Source organism: Zea mays, chromosome 4 (genome assembly GCF_902167145.1).
Source record: "Zea mays cultivar B73 chromosome 4, Zm-B73-REFERENCE-NAM-5.0, whole genome shotgun sequence".
NCBI lineage: Eukaryota > Viridiplantae > Streptophyta > Magnoliopsida > Poales > Poaceae > Zea > Zea mays.
Window position 1 is genome coordinate 32,639,521 of NC_050099.1, and position 17,636 is coordinate 32,657,156.

A 17,636-nucleotide genomic window follows, 5' to 3' on the forward strand; every position below is an offset into this window, starting at 1 on the left:
GTGTCCAGCACTCGGTAAAGAGGCTCTTTGCCGAGAGCCTAACTTTACCGAGTGTGGCTCTCGGCAAAACCTTCTTTGTCGAGTGCCCGACAAAAGGCACTCGGCAAAGAATCCAACATTCGGCAAAGCCTCGGATTCCGGTAGTGATCGTTCGAAGGTAATGTACCAAAGTCTAAATTACCTAGGATGGTTTTTTTTATCCAATTTACATATGCTTTGCTACTTATTCCAGGACAACAAAAGATACTCCCTTCGTGTGGTAATAATTGACGTTTTAGAGTTTCTCGCCAAGACTAATGTAGGAAACAAATGACCAAAATACACCTCGGAAAATAGAGATACAAGTGCATTGGAGAGAGAAATGTACTAGGGGAAGAGAAATGTTTGGGAAGTGAGAATGACAACTATTTTGCAACAAAACTTGAATCCTAAAGCACCAACTGTTTTAGGATGGAGTACAACTTTGCCATTATTCTATCTACAACACTAGAAAAAGACGGTAGAAAATAAGGAAACCTAAAAAAAATGACTCCAAACGCATTCGCAGGCAAGCTTTGAGCCACCAGCTCACTATTATTCATTTGCTGAACACTAAAATCACCTGCGGGTTCCTCCGACTTGCGGGGTCTGGAACACAGATCCTAAAGATCGGGTACAGGGGTACACGGAGCAGAAGGTCTGCGTCGCCGTCATGAGCAGCAGCACGAGAGCGGCGAGCAGCGTCAGGATCCGCCACGACCGGAACACGTACTTCTTGAGCAGTTTCCGCGCCCGCGACGCCGCCCGCCGGCTCCGGTGCGCGTTGACCGCCCGTATCGCGGCGTCTAGCCGGGGCACCTTGCAGAGCCGCGTCGCCCGGCACATCCCGTTCCACAGGTCGGCGGCCTCCTTGTCGCTCTTGAGATGGTTGACCACCACGCCGCTCTGCCGCAGGATCTTCACGTCCTTGGGCGTGTCGACGATGCCGTTCATCAGCTCCGTGTAGCGCGCCAGCACCAGGGGCCCGCGCACGGCCACCGCCTCGTAGGCCACCAGGTTGCGCAGGACCACCTCCGTGTTGCCGTCCAGCGTGACGACGGGCAGGCGCAGCGTGGCCGTCGCGGCGTCGAAGCAGATCCCCGCGATGCCCTCGGGCGCCGGCGCGAACCGGACGCCCCAGCGCGCCAGAGTGGACACCGACGGGATCGTGATCTCCTGCGCCAGCGCCGAGCTGATGATGCTCCCCAGGTCGACGCCCTTGAGCCGCGCCTCCGCGTCGCCGTCAGTGGACGATGACGCCATCAGCTTGGTCACCAGCGGCGCCACTGCGGCCAGCAGCGGCACCTTGCGTGTGATCTTCCCCGGGAGGCTCGATGCCACGCGCATCGGCCGGGAGATGAGGTTCTTCTTGATGAACCGGACGGGCGCCACGTCGAGGCCGGACACCTGCATGCACGCCTGCTTCACCTTGTCGTAGTCGGGCAGCTGCTGCTGCTGCTGCGACGGGTCGAGCATGTCGATGGTGACGAACTCCTCGGGCACCATCGGCGGCGGCTCCCGGGCGCCATCGTCCCCGTCGAAACCGGGGACGAGGAAGTGGTAGAGGAGCTCGAGCATGTGCGCGTGCCTGGCGACGTCGGCGACGGCCAGCTCGGCGGTGGTCTTGATGGGAGACACCTCCTTGATGAAGCGGCCGAGCACGGCGTGCAGCGCGTCGGCGGCGGCATTGGGGTGGCGGAGCGCCAGGGCCTGGGAGAAGAGGAAGAGCGGGATCTGGTTCTCCAGCATCATGGCGTCGCGCACGGTGGCGTCGATCCAGTGGGTCGCCGAGGACACCATGCCGGCGGTGGCCTCGTGGCGGTGGTCGTAGCTCTCGAGGAAGTCGAGGAGGAAGCACGTGTCGATGGCCATCATCCACGCCAGCGTCTGGTCACTCAGCTCCAGGAACCTGGGTATGGACGTATGGTAATAATATAACCAGTTAGTAGTATTATTATTAGTTTCCAGAGACCAGAAAGAGAGCAGAGCAGAGCAGAGCACTGCAGCAACCGTACCTGTGGTATGGCGCCCGGATCTTGTCCTGTTCCTGGAGCAGGCACTGGACGAGGTGGTCCAGCTTGTGGCCCTCGGCGAAGAGCCTCTCGGCGCGCTTGGCGGCCGCAAGCTTGTAGCGCTCCATGTCTCTGAGCTCGGGGCGGTCGCAGTGGTAGGGCCCCAGCGCAAAGTGATGCGGCAGGTAGAGATGTCCAAACGGGCCGCCCGGCCCGGTCCGGCCCGAGCCCGGTGAAGCCCGGCCCGTTTTGGGCCCGGCCCGCCAGGCACGATTAAAAAACCGGGCCGGGCCGGCTAAGCACGCGGGCTCAATTCCTTGTCCGAGCCCGGCCCGCAACGGGCCTAAACGGGCCGGGCCGGCCCGTTTAGCACGAAAAAAGCGGGCCGAAAAGCGGGCTATGCGGGCCAAAAAGCACGTTTTAGTGTAAAAAAGCGGGCTTAACGGGCTTAGAGCTAAATGGGCCGTGCCGGGCTAGCCCACCGTGCCTAATTTCCTGTCCGAGCCCGGCCCGCTTATTCGTGCCGGGCCGGCCCGGGCCCGCATATAACCGGGCCGTGCCGGGCTCGGACCGGGCCCAAAAAACGGGCTTCGTGCCGGGCTCGCGGGCCTCGTGCTTATTGGACATCTATAGCGGCAGGTACGCCTCGGGCCGCGTCGCCCGCAGCACCGGCGGCACTTCCAGCACCTTCGCCGCCGCGCCCAGCGCCTCGGCGGTGTCCCGCTCCAGGGTCCGCCGCACCCGGCTCAGCCACCGCTCCTCGTCGAAGTGGAGGTGCACACCCGCGCTCGCCGCCGCCGACTGCACGAACCGCGCCCGCGCCTGCAGCTCCGACAGCGCCATGGTGGATCTCGCTCGATATGAATCACTCAACTAGTCGGTCTGCGCCGCGCACTGTTTGATCGATCTCGCTGTGCACTCGTTTGCTTGCTTGCTTGCTTCAGGTAGGTTGCTAGATTGGATGTCTGGCTATGGCTTGGCTATAGAGAAATGGAAGGTGCGTGAGGTCAGGTCATGCCCATGGGACGCGACGAGCTGCTGCTATATATATACTGCTAGTAGCTAGTGTGTGATGCTAAGCGCGCAAGTGTGGGTGGTTATGAGCTGGTGGTACAAGAGAGGAATTAGCAGGCGCATCATTCACGTGCGTATTGCATGCATGCGTGCAGGCGCGTCACGTGCGCGTCCCGCCGGTAATGCATGCATGCATGCAGCGCACGGCAGGAGAACCCGACACTCGAGTAGAGAGAGTATCGGGGAATCAGATGAGGGCTTGTTGATCGATGACGGCATGCATGCTGCGGTCCGGCAATGAAGACGAATTATTAAAGCATGCGCTGGTCTAATTTGTACTTTAGTATCAAACTTTAGTCATGCTGACCACGCAATTGACTAGTCATGGTCCAAAACAGACCCATCAAACGTTTAAATTGCTGTAGCACTCTGCCTGTCGTCGTTCATTCATAAAGAGTAGGCTCAATTCTGGTGCACAAGTGATGGGATGGGTTCATTTGTATCCATCGTTAAATTCTAAATCATGTTTCAAATGCATATATATAGGGAATATATGAGCTCCATCAAAATACCAATCTTTGGGTCGGGTTGGGTCTCAGAATCTAAAACAAAAATGACTAAAGTTTAATCACTTTAGGATAGCTAAAGATCCAAAGATCCAAACATAAAAGTTAAAAGTGTCTAAAATGTTAGAAAAATCGTTTAAGGGCTAGTTTGGGAACCTTATTTTCCCAAGGGATTTCTATTTTTCCATAGGAAAATAAACTAATTTCCCTTAAAAAAATAAAAATCCTTTAGAAAAATAGGGTTCCCAAACTAGACCTAACCACTTTTAGCTCTTGAGGAGAAGGAGGATCCAAATGGATCATTACTATATTTATCGAACCAATCAAAATATTCAATAAACTCAATGTACCAATCAAATATGTCATGTATCTTCGTCAAGGGGCGTATTTAGATAATTAGATATTTAGAGGGGTGTTTGAATGCAATAGAGCTAATAGTTAGTTGGCTAAAAAATTACTAGTGAAATTAACTAGTTAACTAATAGCTAATTAGCTAAAAATAACTAATAGCTAAACTATTAGCCAGACTGTTTATATGTCTTTATATGCCTTCGACTAATTTTAGCAGCTAACTATTAGTTAGCTATAATGCATTCAAACAGCCCTTAGTATCAAGAGATATAATAAAGGAGAGAGGAATAGAAAAGATGCATTGCAGCTTTCAAAGGAGTCGAACTCCATTTTAGTTGTGCAATCCCTTTGTTCCAAAAGACCCTTTAAAAGCATAACATACCAGAAACAATGCCTTTCTTGGATCAACCCTGATTATGTTCTTACCACTCATTGTGTGGTGCTGCAAGAAGCATCTCCTAGGTCATGAAGTTGGTCAGAGCAAAAAATAAGTATGGGGTATTTATTTATATGATCTAACCATGAATGAAGCTAGAATCATATGTAGTGGCAATTAATAGGACATAGCGGAGGCAGTCAATGGTGGATACAAATAAATGTGGCACTCGTAAACACTTTCCTAGCGAAGAACCTCCACACAATCTTTCCTATAGGTTCTGCACATGCGCGGTGGTTCCACGCCTAAGTTGAAGGCTGAATAACCACTGCACAAACAAACAAAAAATGCATACATGTCGTTGTTTCTTGATCGGCAACGACTAAAATGCCAGCAGGTACTAGGTGCAAGCGTGTAAACAGACTTTTTAGTCTGTTAGATCTATATCCAACAGAAATACAATTATGGTTTGTTTCGAGTTTTTTTTATAAAGCTATATTAGGTGGTGGTGGAAGGGTTTAAGTGCTAAATATGATATACCGTTGGATCTAAATCTAACAGATCAAAATGTTTGCTTGCGTGCTTGCACCTACTAGTACATGCTTGTATATTAGTCGTGCCCTTCTTGATCATTTCAGATAAATTTTGCATGTCATCTCTAAATAAGGCATTTCAACAAGTAGCTAGATAATCTTTTTCCAATCAACAAATCAGCAATATATATATCAAATAACTCAAGTATACTTCATGCCAACCACATACTCAAGAACATACCTGAAATCTGGCATGATTAGCATGTAATCCAGTCACCAATCAAACAATATGTAGGAGAATGTCAAACGAGAGTGGAAAAGAGAATTTACGTGTAAAACCTCTTGGAAGGAAAACCACGGATGTCCATAGGCAATCCACTATGACATGAAGCAATACATGGGGTGAAAGCCATCAAATGTGGGAAGAGGGCTCCATATGGACTGTAACCGGATCCTCTGCACGGCCACTGTCATGTGGGCGCGGGGGCACGGCCAGGCCCGTGGGCAGTGACTCCGCGGGACACTACAGGCATGTTTGGATCGTAGCCTCAGTTGCCACACTTTGCCTAACTTTTCTGCCTAAGATTAGTTCTTCAATTCGAACGACTAACCTTAGGCAAAGTGTGGCATAGTTAGCCACGAACCAAACAGGCCCGTCCCTGGAAGTACGTCCCTCAAAGTATTGCAGCGCTCGCATATGGACCATATCCTTCATAGATCTCTCTCTCACACACAGTGGTTGTTCAGAGGTATTTTCTCTCAGTGACGAACTTGCTTATTGGCTCACAAGCGCCAGGGGTTTGGGTTAGCTTGGTCTTCCTACCTTCATGAGTAATGTTGGATTTAATCCATTTACTCTTATGTAATCTTTTTCTTTTGTTTATGTTTGGGAAATGTATCCCAGTTGTAAGTATTTGTTCTAACTCTAATATAAAGATACGTACCTCTCCTGCGTGTTCAAGAAAAAAACTCTAAATCTCTGGGAAACAAATGATCTCGAGGTAGGAGAAGGGATGCATGGCTGCCCCTTTTGAGATAAAGGCTCTCCACAAAGCACTTCTCTTTTCTGCAAAAATACCTCAGAACATCACCATGCATTATGTGTATCACTGCAGTGTAACCAAGCAATACCATGCATAGAGCAATTTTCATATCAATTTAACGGAATTAATGGGAATCAAGAGTATTTAGGACCTGCATTATTTCACATGTTGAATATTCACTTCATTGCATGATTATTCATCCCCATGCATGCTTTATAATTTAACTTATAATAAAAAAATGCTGAGTGTCAAAGGCTTCAAGGGTCTAGGGAAGAGATAAACTCAGGCAAGCCTTCCCCTCCATAAATACAGAGAGGTTGCTTCGAACCCAGACCCGCTGACTCACTGAGACATAGGGATGGCAACATGTGTATACTCGTTGGATAGTATCATTTCATACCTGCATCTATAAAAAAATCATCGGGTTACCCATATCCATTCATGGGTATAAAATCTTACCCGTACGTGCATGGGTAATTTTACTCGTCGAGTAACCCGTACCCACTAGAAACGTCTCAAATTCTAATATACAAATCACTCAAAATATCAAACAAACACAGAAAAACAAGTTCAACTTTAAATATAACAAACCATATAATTATATAATTTGATAGTTAACTTTTAGCTAAGATGGGTTGTAGTATATGGTAACAGTGGTATGATGTGGGTATATTTTACCTATGATACACGGTATGGATAGTACCCACTCGTACTTGTACATGTCTACCCGATAGTGTCGGCGTTTCGACCCCGGGGGTCCCTAGACCGACGAGTAAATTGTCGCTGCGTGTCCCAGCCCAGATGGATCGACGCGAGATGGAACACAAGGGGGAAAAAAGGGGAACCGCGGCTCGTGTTATCCTGCGCCCAGTGCGGATGCGCTTGCAGTAGGGGGTTACAAGCGTTCACGAGGGAGGGAGAGAGCCTGCTCGTCAGCCCGTCCTCCCGCGCGGCCACCTTCTCGTACGAGGGCCCTGGACCTTCCTTTTATAGATGTAAGGAGAGGGTCCAGGTGTACAATGGGGGGTGTAGCAACGTGCTAACGTGTCCGGCAGAGAGGAGCCAGAGCCCTATGTACACGCCGACGTGGCTGTCGGAGAGGTGTTAGTGCCCTGTTCATGTGATGTCGTGGCCGTCGGAGGAGCGCTTGAGCCCTGTAGAAGCACAGCTGTCGGGGCTGTCGGGTCCTTGCTGACGTCTCCTTGCTTCCGTATTGGGCTGAGAACCGCCATCGTCATGGGAGCACGCGGGGTGCCATCATTACTTGTTTACTGGGGCGAGCCAGATGGGACGCCGGTCTTGTTCCCTGTAGCCTGAGCTAGCTAGGGGTAGGGTAATGATGTGTCCCGCTGTAACGTGGTCGGTCCGAGCCCAAGGTCGGGCGAGGCGGTGACTCCTCCGAGGTCGAGGCTGAGTCCGAGCCCTGGGGTCGGGCGAGGCGGAGACCGTCTTCCGAGGTCGAGGCTGAGTCCGAGCCCTGGGGTCGGGCGAGGCGGAGACCGTCTTCCGAGGTCGAGGTTGAGTCCGAGCCCTGGGGTCGGGCGAGGCGGAGCTTCCTATGGCGCCTAAGGCTGGACTCGGCTACTGTCAGCCTCACCTTGGCGGGTGGCACAGCAGTCGGAGCAGGGCAGGCGGCGCTGTTTTCCTGTCAGGTCAGTTAGTGGAGGGGCGAAGTGACTGCGGTCACTTCGGACCTGCCGACTGAGGAACGCGCGTCAGGATAAGGTGTCAGGCGATCCTTGCATTGAATGCTCCTGCGATACGGTCGGTTGGCGAGGCGATCTGGCCAAGGTTGCTTCACTGCGAAGCCTCCCCGAGCTAGGCCTCGGGCGAGTCGAAGGTGCGCCCGTTGCTTGAGGAGGCCCTCGGGCGAGGCGTGAATCCGCCTGGGTCTACTGTTCCTGCCCGAGGCTGGGCTCGGGCGAGGCGAGATTGTGTCCCTGGAGTGGACAGAGCTTTGACCTGTATTGCGCCTATCAGGCCTTTGCAGCTTGTGCTGATGGTGGTTACAAGTCGAGTTTAGGAGTCTTGGGGGAACCCCTAATTATGGTCCCCGATAGTAGCCCCCGAGCCTCAAAGGGAGTGTTGGTACTCGCTTGGAGGCTTTATCGCACTTTTTTGCAAGGGGACCGGCCTTTCTCGGTTACATTTTGTTCCGGTGGGTGCGCGCGAGCGCACCCGCCGAGTGTAGCCCCTGAGGCCTCGGAGGAGTGGTTTGACTCCTCCGAGGTCTTAGTGATTTTCATGATGCCTCGGTCAGTCTGGTTGTTCCCTCATGCGATCTGGTCGTAGCCCGGGTGCATGGTCAGGTTCCGAGTTCTCGGGCTGGTATGTTGACACTGTCAACAGTTTGGCCGGGGCCGGGTTTGCGAGAGCAGCCCCCGAGCCTCCACACAGAGCGAGAGGACGGTCAAGGACTGACTCGGCTTTTATCATACGCCCCTTCATCGCCTTTCCGCAAGGAGGAGGGGGGGAAAGCGCCATGTTGCCCTCGGAGGGCGCTGAACATGGTGTCTCCAGTGAGTTGCTAACGGGTGATCCGAGTGGATGCCCGTGCCCCGTTCGATAAGGGTCGGCTAGTGGCCCAGAGGCACGCTCCAAAAGTAACTGCAGGTGATTTGCCGGACCCAGTCCCGTTTGATAGGGTCCGAGGGCTCGATGCCTCCCTCTGATGGGATTCCGTTACAGAATCGCTCCTGGTGGTCTCGGAAATGTCCTAGGGTACCTCGGGAGCGTAGCCCGAGCCTCGACCATGTATCGGACGTACCCAGTGTCATCCCTCGCTCTGCGTGTTCTGAGGCGGCTGTCGAACCCTTCGGGGGCCAGCCTTCGAACCCCTGATCAGTAGTGAGCGCAGAGCCCGAGTGGCCTGAGGCGGCTGTCGAACCCTTCCGAGGGGCCAGCCTTCGAACCTCTAACCAGTAGTGGGCGCGGAGCCCGAGTGCTCTGAGGCGGCTGTCGAACCCTTCTGAGGGGCCAGCCTTCGAACCTCTGATCAGTAGTGGGCGCGGAGCCCGAGTGCTCTGGGGTGGATGTCGAACCCTTCCGAGGGGCCAGCCTTTGAACCCCTGATCAGTAGGAGGGCTCGGGGCCCGCTTCCTTCGCAGAGAAGGATCCCTTTCAGAGTATCCCCTTTCCCGGTCCCTGTAGCAAGAGAGAGAAAGGGGAAGAGGAAAAGGATACAAAATTGAACGATGTGGCGCACCTTTTTTGACGCGGTCATCATGGCGGAGGTAAAGCGTCGCCCGCTTCGCCTGCCAAAGGTGTTGCCTGCCCTGCCGCGGAGTTAATGCGACGGGACGAGTGGTTCGCGGGGCAGCCGTTGTGCGAGCCGTTCGAGGAACGGAACACGGGCGCATCGTCTTCACGCCGTGGGAGAGGGCCCCCTGCTGCTCCAGGAGGGGACGTGAGCCTGCAGATGATTTGACTGTTGCTTTCGCCCGCCTGCTGCCGCCATTACTGCCAGCCCACTTTTGGCCATATCGACCGTCGCGCCTTCTCCCGCGGCTGACTGACCCGTGACCGATGCGCTTGGTTGGCACTGCTGGGCCGTGCGCAGGGTTGCCTCGAGTCACGGCACTGGTTCCGCAGTCGAGGAGGCGCGGCATTGGCGTAAGTGGCGGTGCAGTTTTTCACACATAGTAACCGGCGCGCCGGTTACATGACGTGTGGGCCCGGGCCTCCATGCTGGACGCGTCGAAGTCGAAAGGGTGCATCCCCGTGGTGCAGTTGCATGCCACCTGTATGGCGGTCTGCCCTTTCACCCGCTGGTTTAGGCGAAGATGGAGGAGTGCTTGTAACCGCTGGGCGGTTACACGCTCCGCGCGGCGGTCTGGCTGCTTCTGTCCCAGGCCAGCTTGCATGTCGTGTGGGACCCAGCCCCCGTGTCGTAGGGGGAGGACCCTGGAGAGCGTTGGTGAAGACTTAGTCCGCGACGCCTGAGGACGCGAGCGGGGAGAGTCGCCTTTAAAAAGGGATCGACCCCTGGGTGGTAGCCACGCCTTCGCACTCCCCTCATGCATCGCGCCCTTCCACCTTCCGAGCCCCCGAATGGGGAGCGCACGCGTTGCTTTCGTCTTGCTGCTGTTGGAGGAGCACAACTTCGCGGAGGTTGGCACCTTTCAGCCATCGCTCGGCTTCAAGGATTTTTATCAGGCAGCCCGGCTGCATCCCCTTGCCAATGGTCACCCAGGACGGTGACCACCAGTTCGATGGTGGGGAGAAGCAAGCCGGGCTGTGGCCTCTGCCCCGCCCTCGGCTTCAAGGATCTTCATCATCCTTGCTGGGGCGGGGGGCGAGCTGAGTCGGAGCTCTACCTCCCGTATGGGCCGGCGAGCCACCTCTTCCTTCAGCATTCAGGGGAGAAGGCGCTCATCGGCCTAGCGGAGGGGACGGACTTCGACAACGCGGGGCCGATCGGCCGCAAGCGTCGTCAGCTCCAGCATGCCTGGTTCGCTGGCTCAGCTGGCTCTAGCGCAGCTTCCGGTGCCAGCTCCCACCGCTGGGCGGAGTGTGGCTATCTGCCCGCCGTACGGGCGGCTGTTGCGCCGCGCGCACCGGGGGACCGCCCAAGACGTCGCGCGCTGCTAGGGCGGCGTTCGTGTTCTTGGGCTGTCCTGCCCTCGCTCCGGCACGACGCCTCCGCGCGGAGGTCGGTGCTCGCCCGTCCGGGAGGACTTAAGTGGGGATCTGCCGGCAGGCAGGTGGCTGCCGTCGTCGGTGCTGAGGTGGTGGCAGCTGGAGAAAGCTTCCCCGCCGACGAGACCGTCAGCGCCACCCACGGACCGACCTCCGGCTCTTTGGCTTTGATAGCTTGTCCTCGCCCCTCGAGTGGGGACGCGAGCGAGGGCCTTGTCGTAGCAGCGTCTGCCCTGAGGTCATCGCTGCTGCTGTTTGGCCGCCCGGAGCGGAGGTCGTTGTCGCTGCTGCAGTGGTCGGCGATGAGCCACCCAGAGCTTGTCGTCTCGCAGGCCCTCCGGTGTGGAGGTTGTTCATACCCGCGGGAGTGGAACCGGAGTTCCGTTTGTAATGGCACCTTGAGTGCCGGTGTCTGTTCATTGTGGCTGTCGGGGCCTGAACATCTTGGTATTTTGGGTGCAATATTGTGTTTCTTCCTCATTTCGAGCACTAGGACTCGCCTGTCGGCTAGCTAAATCGCTTAACCAAGTGTGAGTTGCCCTGTGCGGAAGGTGACAAGTGAGGTATCTGTATCCCGGAGGCGTAGGAGTCCCTCGGCTCGGTCGGCCTTACCGCCCGAGGCTTCTCTTGCTCGGTTAAGGAAACCCTCGGCCGCTCTGTGATGAGCCGAAGCCAGAGGCAGCGGTGTCGGCATGGACAGAGGCGGAGTTGGCTCGAGAAGAAACTTCGTCGGCCTAGGAGCAGGTGACTTCTCAGGCCGAGGAGGCGTAGCAGCGGCGGCTGGAACCTGGCCAGGTCGTCCACTGGTGGGACTGACGCCGGAGTCAGGCTGCCAAGGCCATGAGCCGGGCTGATGTCCTCGGGGGACAGCTGGCTGAGGCTACGGAGCGGCTGGTCAAGCCGTCTGCTTGGGCCGGGTTCCTGGAGAAGACCCTGGCGGCGATGGCCCAGGCGCGGTGCTGACATCTTCCTTTGCGGTGGAGATCCTCCGACCGTGTCGCCGTCCGAGGCCGGGCCAGATTCCGCCGAAGGTGGAGTCGACGCCGAGGGTGCTGTTGCTCCCCCTATTGATGTCTGAACCTGCAGGAACAGTTTGCCTGTAGTACGAGTATGTTTTTTGCGGCCGCCGAGGCCCAAACATATCGTTGTCGCGTTATAAAGCTGTGTTTCTTTTCCTCTTGTTTTGAGTATCAGGACTTGTTTGTCGGTAGCAGAATCGTTTATCCGAGCGAGAGTTACTTATCGCGGAAGGTGATGAGTGAGGTATCCGTATCCCGGAGGCGTAGGAGTCCCTCGGCTCGGTCGGCCTCGCCGCTTACGTGTACTCTTACTCGACCGCAGGATTCTGTTATCGATATAGTCGAGAAGGCACGAAAAATCGTTTCGGCAGAAAAGTTTTCGAGCGTTAAGACTTGTTCGGTCAGTGGAATCGCTTATCCGAGCGTGAGTTACTTATCGCAGAAGGTGATGAGTGAGGTATCCGTATCCCGAAGGCGTAGGAGTCTCTCGGCTCGGTCAGCCTTGCCGCTTACGTGTACTCCGTCGTTTTCAGGATACCGCTATCGAAGTAGTCGAAAAGTGCGAAATATGTTCTCGCAGAAAGACTTTTTCCGAGGAAAAATTTGATGCAGAGGGGGTTCCCCCCTTCTAGCCCCCGAGGGAGGGTCGGGCTTTGCCGAGGCAAGGCTGACCCTTCCTTGATGGTTAGACTTTATTTGTGTATGTAAAGAGAACGAGGCATATGAACGACTTGAAAACATCTTAAGGGTAAAAGCGACGTAGCTGTCGGATGTTCCAAGTGTTGTTGTAGACCTCGCCATGACTGTTGGCCAGCTTGTATGTTCCGGGCTTCAAAATCTTGGCGATGATGAACGACCCTTCCCAGGGAGGTGTGAGCTTGTGGCGCCCTCGGGCGTCTTGTCGTAGCTGAAGCACCAAGTCCCCCACCTGGAGGTCTCGGAACCGAACCCCTCGAGCGTGGTAGCGTCGCAGAGACTGCTGATACCGTGCCGAGTGTAGTAAGGTCATGTCCCGAGCCTCTTGCAGTTGGTCCAGTGAGTCTTCTCGGCTGGTTTGGTTGCTTTGGTCGTCGTACGCCCTTGTCCTCGAGGAGCCATATTCTAAGTTTGTGGGCAAGATAGCCTCAGCCCCATAGACTAGAAAAAATGGCATGAAGCCCATGGCTCGGCTTGGCGTCGTCCTCAGACTCCAGACCACCGAGGGGAGTTCCTTCATCCATTGCTTGCCGAACTTGTTGAGGTCGTTGTAGATCCTTGGCTTAAGTCCCTGCAGAATCATGTCGTTGGCACGCTCTACCTGCCCATTCGTCATGGGGTGAGCTACGGCGGCCCAGTCCACCCGGATGTGGTGGTCCTCGCAGAAGTCCAGGAACTTCCTGCCAGTGAACTGGGTGCCGTTGTCGGTGATGATGGAGTTTGGGACCCCAAAGCGATGGATGATGTTGGTGAAGAACGCCACCGCCTATTCGGACCTGATGCTGTTTAGGGGTCGGACCTCAATCCACTTGGAGAATTTATCGATAGTCACCAGCAGGTGCGTGAAGCCCCCGGGTGCCTTCTGCAAGGGACCGACGAGGTCCAGACCCCACACAGCAAATGGCCAGGTGATGGGTATTGTTTGCAGGGCCTGAGCGGGCAGGTGTGTCTGCCTTGCGTAGAATTGACACCCTTGGCAGGTGCGTACAATCCTAGTGGCGTCAGCCACCGCGGTTAGCTAGTAGAAACCTTGTCGGAAGGCGTTTCCAACGAGGGCTCGAGGCGCTGCGTGATGATCGCAAGCCCCCGAGTGTATTTCTTGCAATAGCTCCTGACCTTCGGCGATGGATATGCATCGCTGGAGGATGCCTGAGGGGCTACGGTGGTAGAGCTCCTTCTCGTCACCCAGTAAGACGAACGACTTGGCGTGCCGCGCCAGTCGCCGAGCTTCGGCTCTGTCGAGGGGTAGCTCTCCTCAGTGGAGATATTGCAGGTACGGGGTCTGCTAGTTTCGATTAGGCGTGACCCCATTCCGCTCTTCCTCGACGCGCAGTGCCTCACCCTTCGTGGCCGAGGGTGCCTTGGGCTGGGCCGAGGCCTCCTCGGGCTCGGGCGTGTCGTCGGTCTTGATGGAGGGTTGATGTAGGTCTCGGGAGAAGACGTCCGGGGGAACCGTTGTCTGCCCCGAGGCTATTTTAGCCAGCTCGTCCGCAGTCTTGTTGTATCGTCGAGCGACGTGGTTGAGCTCGAGCCCGTAGAACTTGTCTTCCAGGCGCCGAACCTCGTCGCAGTAGGCTTCCATCTTCGGGTCACGGCAATGGGAGTTCTTCATGACTTGGTCGATGACGAGCTGCGAGTCGCCACAAGCGTCGAGGCGCCGAACCCCTAGCTCGATGGCGATGCGCAACCCGTTAACCAGAGCCTCGTACTCGGCCATGTTGTTTGACGCCGGGAAATGGAGGCGCAGCACGTAGCGGAGGTGCTTCCCGAGGGGTGAGATGAAGAGCAGGCCCGCACCCGCTCCAGTTTTCATCAGCGACCCGTCGAAAAATATGGTCCAGAGTTCCGATTGGATCGGAGCTGCTGGAAGCTGGGTGTCGACCCATTCAGCCACAAAGTCCGCCAAGACTTGGGACTTGATGGCCTTCCGAGGGGCGAACGAGATTGTCTCACCCATGATCTCCACCGCCCACTTTGCAATCCTACCCGAGGCCTCTCGGCACTGGATGATCTCCCCCAGGGGGAAGGATGACACCACAGTCACCGGATGAGACTCGAAGTAGTGTCGCAACTTTCGCCGCGTCAGAATTACCGCGTACAGTAGCTTCTGAATTTGCGAGTAGCGGATTTTGGTCTCGGACAGTAATTCACTGATGAAGTAGACCGACCTCTGGACGAGCAATGCATGCCCTTCTTCTCGTCTCTCGACTACGATCGCGGCGCTGACCACCTGAGTGGTTGCGGCTATGTAGATCAAGAGGGCTTCTCCCGCAGCGGGGGCACCAGGATGGGCGCGCTTGTAAGGAGCGCCTTTAAGTTCCCGAGGGCTTCCTCGGCCTCGGGGGTCCAAGTGAAGCGCTCGGTCTTCCTTAAGAGGCGGTACAGGGGTAGGCCTCTTTCACCGAGGCGCGAGATGAAGCGGCTCAGAGCCGCAAGGCATCCCATGACCCTTTGTACTCCCTTCAAGTCCTTGATAGGCCCCATGTTGGTGATGGCCGCGATTTTCTCCGGGTTGGCCTCGATGCCCCGCTCGGAGACGATGAACCCCAGCAGCATGCCTCGGGGGACTCCGAAGACACACTTCTCGGGATTGAGTTTTACGCCTTTCGCCTTGAGACACTTGAATGTCGTTTCAAGGTCAGTGAGGAGGTCGGAGGATTTCCTCGTCTTGACTATGATGTCATCGACGTAAGCCTCGACCGTTCGGCCAATGTGCTCTCCGAACACGTGGTTCATGCACCTTTGGTATGTCGCGCCTGCATTCCTTAAACCAAATGGCATAGTAATGTAGCAATACATGCCAAAAGGTGTGATGAAAGAAGTTGCGAGCTGGTCGGACTCTTTCATCCTGATTTGGTGATACCCTGAGTAGGCATCAAGGAATGACAGGGTTTCGCACCCAGCAGTGGAATCCACGATTTGATCGATGCGAGGCAGAGGGTAGGGAACCTTCGGACATGCTTTGTTTAGACCAGTGTAGTCTACACACATCCTCCATTTCCCACCTTTCTTTTTCACAAGCACAGGGTTGGCTAGCCATTCGGGATGGAATACCTCTTTGATGAACCCTGTAGACATCAGCTTGTGGATCTCCTCCCCTATGGCTCTGCGCTTTTCTTCGTCGAATCGGCGTAGAGGCTGCTTCATGGGTCGGGCTCTAGCTCGGATATCCAGCGAGTGCTCGGCGACATCCCTCGGTATGCCAGGCATGTCCGAGGGACTCCACGCAAAAACCTCAGCGTTCGCGCGGAGAAAGTCGACGAGCACTGCTTCCTATTTGGGGTCGAGCTCGGAGCCGATCCGGACTTTCTTGGAAGCGTCGTTGCTGGGGTCGAGAGGGACGGACTTAACCGCCTCTGCTGGCTCGAAGTTGCCGGCGTGGCGCTTCGCATTTGGCACCTCCTTGGAGAGGCTCTCCAGGTCAGCGATGAGGGCCTCGGATTCGGTGAGGGCCTCAGCGTACTCCACGCACTCCACGTCGCATTCGTACGTGTGTCGGTATGTGGACCCGACGGTGATGACCCCGTTGGGGCCCGACATCTTGAGCTTGAGGTAGGTGTAGTTGGGGACGGCCATGAACTTGGCGTAGCATGGTCTCCCCAGCACTGCGTGATAGGTTCCTCGAAACTCGACCACCTCGAACGTGAGGGTTTCCTTTCGGAAGTTGGAGGGAGTCACAAAGCAGACGGGCAGATCGAGTTGCCCAAGGGGTTGGACGCGCTTCTCGGGAATGATCCCGTGAAAGGGCGCCGCACCGGCCCGGATCGTGGACAGATCGATCTGTAAGAGCCCGAGGGTCTCGGCGTAGATGATGTTGAGGCTGCTGCCTCCGTCCATGAGGACCTTGGTAAGCCTGACGTTGCCGATGACGGGACCGACAACGAAAGGTTAGGGTATGCCTTTATGAAAGCATCCACCGAAGCGGGGTCGCTTGGTGGGTCGAAGCTGAATCTAAAAGGCACAGGGTGGAAAACAGACGGTACCTCTTGATCGACGGATGGTGACGAAGTCGCGTCGGGGACGGACTGCACCGTTATCTCAGGTACGAGGCTAACGCCCAGCAAGTCTTTCGCGAGCGTGTTGGCGTCATCCGTCCGCTTGGGGTTGGTGTATTGCGGGGAAACGACGCTCGTCTTCGTCTCAGACGTGAGGTTAACGCCCGATGTGTCCCCCGCTGGGGCGCCGGTGTCGTCGACTCGCTCAACAGCCAACGAGGTGCCGCCTCCTGCTTGGCCATGGTTTCCCCGCCTCCTCCTCCTGCGGCGGGGAAGGTGACGGGACAGGCCCGGATGCTGCTCTTCCGCCACGGGGGGAAGACGTCGTCGATTCCGCCACCGGCGGGTGGGCTGATGGCCGCCATTGTCGTTGTCGCGTGGCGGAGGAAGGAGTACCATGTTGTAGCTGCCGTCGAGGGACATGAACTCGAGACTCCCGAAACGGAGCAGTGTCCCGGGCTGGAGAGGTTGCTGGAGACTACCCATCTGGAGCTTGACGGGAAGCTGTTCGTCAACACGCAGCAGGCCCCTACATGGCGCGCCAACTGTCGGCGTTTCGACCCGGGGGGGTCCCTGGACCGACGAGTAAATTGTCGTTGCGTGTCCCAGCCCAGATAGGTCGGCGCGAGATGGAACACAAGGGGGAAAAAGGGGAACCGCGGCTCGTGTTATCCTACGCCCAGGGCGGATGCGCTTGCAGTAGGGGGTTACAAGCGTTCGTGAGGGAGGGAGAGAGCCTGCTCGTCAGCCCGTCCTCCCGCGCGGCCACCTTCTCGTACGAGGGCCCTGGACCTTCCTTTTATAGATGTAAGGAGAGGGTCCAGGTGTACAATGGGGGGTGTAGCAACGTGCTAACGTGTCCGGCAGAGAGGAGCCAGAGCCCTATGTACACGCCGACGTGGCTGTCGAAGAGGTGTTTGTGCCCTGTTCATGTGATGTCGTGGCCGTCGGAGGAGCGCTTGAGCCCTGTAGAAGCACAACTGTCGGGGCTGTCGGGTCCTTGCTGATGTGTCCTTGCTTCCGTAGGGGGGCTGAGAACCGCCGTCGTCATGGGAGCACGCGGGGTGCCATCATTACTTGTTTACCGGGGCGAGCCAGATGGGACACCGGTCTTATTCCCCGTAGCCTGAGCTAGCTAGGGGTAGGGTAATGGTGTGCCCCCTGTAACGTGGTCGGTCCGAGCCCAAGGTCGGGCGAGGCGGTGACTCCTCCGAGGTCGAGGCTGAGTTCGAGCCCTGGGGACGGGCGAGGCGGAGACCGTCTTCCGAGGTCGAGGCTGAGTCCGAGCCCTGGGGTCGGGCGAGGCGGAGACCGTCTTTCGAGGTCGAGGTTGAGTCCGAGCCCTGGGGTCGGGCGAGGCGGAGCTTCCTATGGT

The 17,636-nt window shown here is 56.1% G+C and overlaps 1 protein-coding gene across 1 annotated transcript; it reads right to left on the minus strand.

Annotated features, from left to right (window-relative positions):
• Positions 1-364: 364 nt before the first annotated feature.
• Positions 365-3,028, minus strand: LOC103653051 (putative UPF0481 protein). The gene is made up of 3 exons (XM_020552023.3): positions 2,674-3,028; positions 2,034-2,219; positions 365-1,927 (listed from the first exon to the last, which is right to left on the minus strand). The coding sequence occupies exons 1-3, from the start codon at positions 2,871-2,873 to the stop codon at positions 598-600; spliced, it is 1,716 nt and encodes a 571-aa protein (XP_020407612.2). The 5' UTR covers positions 2,874-3,028; the 3' UTR covers positions 365-597.
• Between the last annotated feature and the right edge of the window lie 14,608 nt (positions 3,029-17,636).